The sequence below is a fragment of the Megalobrama amblycephala genome, linkage group LG4 (assembly GCF_018812025.1).
Source record: "Megalobrama amblycephala isolate DHTTF-2021 linkage group LG4, ASM1881202v1, whole genome shotgun sequence".
In the NCBI taxonomy this organism is placed as follows: Eukaryota; Metazoa; Chordata; class Actinopteri; order Cypriniformes; family Xenocyprididae; genus Megalobrama; species Megalobrama amblycephala.
The window spans coordinates 56,017,847-56,023,160 of record NC_063047.1 but is presented as its reverse complement, the minus strand read 5'-3'; the positions used below and the strand labels follow the sequence as shown (position 1 = coordinate 56,023,160).

General features: G+C 36.8%; 1 protein-coding gene across 2 annotated transcripts in view; it reads left to right on the top strand.

The window, feature by feature from the left end:
* Nucleotides 1–693: 693 nt before the first annotated feature.
* Nucleotides 694–5,314, top strand: part of LOC125268000 (mitochondrial fission 1 protein-like) — a 42,438-nt gene continuing 37,817 nt past the window's right edge. Inside the window, exons 1-2 of one of the 2 annotated variants that reach the window (XM_048190141.1) lie at nucleotides 694–910; nucleotides 1,197–1,329. In XM_048190141.1, coding sequence (XP_048046098.1) covers nucleotides 731–910; nucleotides 1,197–1,329 — 313 coding nt within the window. In that variant the 5' untranslated portion in view covers nucleotides 694–730. The remainder of the gene's footprint in view (nucleotides 911–1,196; nucleotides 1,330–5,314) is intronic. The other variant, XM_048190140.1, reaches the window with a different exon arrangement.

Genomic DNA, 5,314 nt, shown 5'->3' with positions numbered 1-5,314 from the left:
CCTATGGTGAAGTTCCTTCCTATGGTGAAGTACCTTCCTAAGGGAAGGTAACTTCTGAACAATACTGTTTTCAAATGTTATTATAAATGTTTTCAGCAATTTTTTCCTGTCTTTAATGCAGTTACATAGAAACATAAACACAGTTAAGCTACCACACACATACATGCTACACACAGCAAGGAATGTTTAAACTGTGTCCGAAACCGCTCACAGTGAACTAGAACATAGCATTTTATTAAGACATGCAAAATGTAATGTAAATGAATTGTAGTAGGCCTATTGTTTATTGAAATGCAAAATATGAAATAGTAAATAATGTTCAACAAAATCATGGCTGCAACAAACTGAAAGTGGACATAAAAACCCATTGACGCAGTAATTAAGATGACTATTCTATTTGACATGTTTTGTAAAGAGACATCTCCTATATAAATGTGAGATGGTATACTTTCGTCATCAACATAAGTTTTAACTGTAGCTTAAATTGAGCTTTATAATGCTTCTTAGTGACTATGCTGCTTTCCAGGCAGCTCGGAATTAGGATTTTTCCCACCTCGTTGTGTCCAGAGCCGTTGAAAAACATTTTTCATATTTAACGGCTCTGGTTGTGTCATGGCGACATCATGTGGTCAACGTGTGAACGTGACGTCTGAAACTCACTAAAGTGGGACATTAAATTTAGGATGTTCCCACGTCTAACCTCGTCTAGAACGCAGCAATAATTAAACTAATGGAAAAAAAGATTGTTAATCAAAAGGCGACCAGAGAGCTGTTATTGTTTGACAGACAATCCACATACACTAGAAATCGTCTGCAATCATGTGACTGGAATATCCGGTGTAAACACATTATTATTTCCGTTACAATGGAAGCTGTTGTTGGTGAGGTTGTTACACCAGAAGATCTGGAGGTAATTTGTTGTGTTTTCCCATGTCTGTTTGAAATTATTTCTTCTTCTTCTTTTTTTTTTTTTTTTTTTTTTTTTTTGTATTTACTTTTTTTAAGTGCGTGAAAACTTCCTCACTGAATAAATGCGTTATATATAGTCCACATCTGCCAGATGCTCTGTAACCTCAGATTAACTGTCATTACATAGGCTACATGAGCGTTTAGAGCTTTTTATTTGGCCGATGATAATTTGAAAGCTAGTCTGTGTCGTGGACACGTTGTCAACTTTGTATTATTTTTATTTACAGAAATTCGAGAAGAAATACAAGGCAGAGTTATCAAAGGGGTCTGTGTCTAAAGATACGCAGTTCGAGTATGCGTGGTGTTTGATCAGGAGCAGAGAGTCGGAGGACATCAAGAAGGGAATAGTGCTGCTCGATGGTAACTGCATCTGCGTTTTAGCAAACAGTGTAACTTGTAACCATTCCATGAAAAGCCACAACATATAAGATTCGTAATTTACAAAGATAATCTTTGGCTTTCATATCTTTCTGATTATGATCTTTGAATTTGTGAGGTATAATTGAGACATTAACAACCGTCACCCCCTTTTTGAAAATGAAAGGGTTAAAAATTTAGAGACGTTTGTTTACTGTAAAGCAGATGTACTGAACTAAACTTTTTTTTATTATATACTTTTTTATTATATACTGAAGTGGCATTAAGGTATATATACACAGATTGTTTAATGTAGCTCAGAGGTGGCATGAATATGAATGAAAAATCAAACTATACTCTATATGAAACTAAAACCGCCAGTAGGTGGCAGCAAGTCACTGGCTGCGTCCCAAAGATGAAAGATGATGCTTTTGGAGGATGCATTTAAAGACTATAGATTTAGAAAGATGCTTCACTCCTATTAGTTATAAATGGGAGAAACTGCAACACGCAATATGGCAGAATATGTCCTGCCTTCTAAATAAAAGAACCAATCGCTGATTGATAAAGTCATTGCATCACTGCAGCTGCTCCTGTTCCCATAGAAACCTATGATAGAAACCTGAGACTCCTGCCTAGGACTGCACATGCACATTGGCTCGTCTAGCCTGAAAATAAGCTTTTCTATTGCTATTTGAGCATAAGAAACAACATTTATGGGACAGTTCATGTCAAATTTTGTTGCTGATTTGAAATATGTTTTTGTGAATTCGCCAAGCAGTTTTTAAGATTTCAGGATTCCCACATTCAAATAGATAGGTCTTGGACGCCCGGAATAGCTGCCCGGAGGCGTTGCAAATATGGCCGCCGAATGAACAGACTTTCCTTGAAAGGGACTTTGATGCATTCCAAGGTAGGAAGGCATCAAGACACGTCTGAAACTCCAAATCCAGTGTTGGCTTCAATTCCTGTCTCCTGAGATACCTTCATTTGATCGAATTATGAAGGCACCATAGATGTATACTTCACAGCCTATGATATCACACAATCCTGTGCGTCTCATTTCCTGACAGTTGAGCTAAAAATAAATATGGCATCTGAAAGTTGTGGTTGGTGGTCAGTTTGTGTGTAAATGTACATTTTGAACAACTTTTTCCACTTTTGATGTTATTTCTAGCAAGAAATTTCTATTATAGTAATTAAATATTTGCATTATCTCCAAAGCACAATTTATTTTGTTGTAGATCATGAAACCTTTACGCTGCCTTAGAAGTCTGTCCGAAATCAGTTTTGTGAGGTACCTTCTTGCAAAGCTTATTCGCACTAAGTGAATATTTAATTTAGGGCTGGGCGATATATCGCATGCGATTCTCACGCGCATTTCGTCAGTAAAGCCGGTTCCCTGATTACCGCTAAATCGCCATCACCTGCTTTCGAATGGAGCGCCTTTTAATAGACAAAGCCGTAGTTCACGGACAAGCCACGCAAAATCGCGCTCAGTATCGAAGATGAATCGACTACGATAATGAACCCGATTTTGCGTGGCTTATCAGTGAATTACGGCTCTGTCTATTAAAAGGCGCTCCATTTTAAAGCAGGTGATGGCGATTTAGCGGTAATCAGGGAACCGGCTTTACTGACGAAATGCGCGTGAGAATCGCATGCGATATATCGCCCAGCCCTAATTTAATTGCTACAATACTAATTTCTCACTGGAAAAGACATCAAATGTGGAAAACATTGGTTAGAAATTAACATTTATATACAAACTGACCACCATTTTTAAGCTTTCGGATGCAGGCGTTGCCTGATAAGGCAGCGAGGCTACTAGTCAGCCTTCGGACACAGCCACTGTTTTAATGAGTGAGTCATTCAGTCATTCATTTAACCAATTCATTCAAATGGCTGATTAATTCAGGAATAAATCAAGTGGCTGTCTCAATGAATGGGTCACTGAGTCAATGGCTCACTCAATTCGTAAAAAAAACAAGTGGATTCATTCAGTAACGAGACACCGCAGTGTGTTGCTTGGAGATGCACAACAGTTTCTGTTGTGGCTTTGTTTGGAACTGTTTGGTGAAATTGAGCAAAAACAGACAATATTGTGTCTAAGATGAAACATAATATTAACTTGTTTATTGAACTGTTGTATAAAATCAGTATTTTTAAAAACAACGACACACTTAATCGTGTGATAATACTAAACTATATCATTTGATATAAATATATGACATTTTTGCCCTCATATCTTAAATTTTAGTGGCATTTTAACTGCATTCTAATAGGCTTCGTCACGCGGTCAATCTGCCCTTCATCATGTTTGTAACTAAACTGCATGCAATGTAAAATGACATTCTGGGCCAGGTGGGGTGCGTTCAAATCGTTAATCATTTTAACATTATTTTTTTCCATAATTCTTCACACCAAATGAACACGTTTAATGAACAGCCCTTGTGTAAATACGTTCACCCCCGGTTTCACAGACAAGGCTTAAAGGATTAGTTCACTTTCAAATGAAAATTACCCCAAGCTTTACTCAACCTCAAGCCATCCTAGGCGTATATGACTTTCTTCTTTCTGATGAACACAATCATAAAATTATTAATAAATATCCTGACGCATCCGAGCATTATAATGGCAGTATGCGTTACCAAATGAGTATGAGCTGTCTCCATCCACATCCTTCCATCATAAACATATTCCACACAGCTCCGGTGGGTTAATAAAGGCCTTCTGAATAGAAGCGATGCGTTTGTGTAAAAACAAAATCCATATTTAACAAGTTATGAAGTAATATCTAGCTTCCACCAGACCGCCTACATCCTATGCCATCCCTATTTAAATTTTTTTACGTAATTTGAATACGGAAGGCGCTCTGGCGGAAGCTAGATATTTTACTTCATAATTTGTTAAATATGGATTTTTTTTTTTAATTTTTTTTTTTACACAAACGCAAACTTTTATTTTCTTTAATACATTTTTTACATTGTATTATTGACATCATCCACCTAGATTGTCAACACTTCTCTGGTACATAACTTTATAAGCGCTCTTTCATCCAGGTCCCCTTTGTTTCTGACATGTCCTTGGCTTTAATTGTCAATTTAATTATCTTCTTATTCTTTATTAATATTATTTTCCACATTTTTATAATAATAGTATAGTAATATAGTCAAAACTAGGGATGTACAGGACATTTTGGGCCAGTATGGATACCGATTTTAAAAAACAACTATACAACTACCGATATTTGTCACTTGCTCATTATTTAAAATTTTGTCATTAAAATAGATTATTGTTTTGATCATGTTTTAAAGTAATAAGTTAGGTTCTACGTACATCAGAATAGGGCTGTCGCGATAACCGCAATATCGTAATACCGCGCTATTGACGAGCCAACCGCAGAGGACTCTAAAAACTGCAGCAACCGCGATATTTGCATGTTATTTTTTGAAAGATTATGTCCTTCTCGTTTTAGACTTCATGCATGTGTACTAAATATTAAATAAGTTAATAATGATAGCATAATGTGTATTTTGGTGATTTGTACAGACAGAGGCTCCGTAGATTTGCACTAAACAAGCCTAAACAGACAGTGAATGTGAGAGAGATCAACTGAGCGCGTGCAATTACCTGTCCTTCAGGCTGAGACATATATATATTTGTGAAAAAAGGCCGTGTCCAAGGATAGCGAAATCTCTGCCTTAGCATCGATTACTAGTCAGCTGAGCCTTATAAAGTGGCGATCAAAGTTAAAATGATTTCAACAGCTTGTTTCTTTACATCTCTCTTCGAATGAATCAGCGGTTTTGAGTGTGTAGTTGAATGAACAGTTTAAAGACTCAAAGACAGTCCCTTGTCGCCACCTTGTGGCGCAACAATGTAAATGTACTGACTGACAGCCCATCTAGAATGCGCAGAGATGAGTAGTTCTGCTTATACTCATGAAATATCAGCAGAAAGTCTCTTGTTTAATCAGATTCAAGGA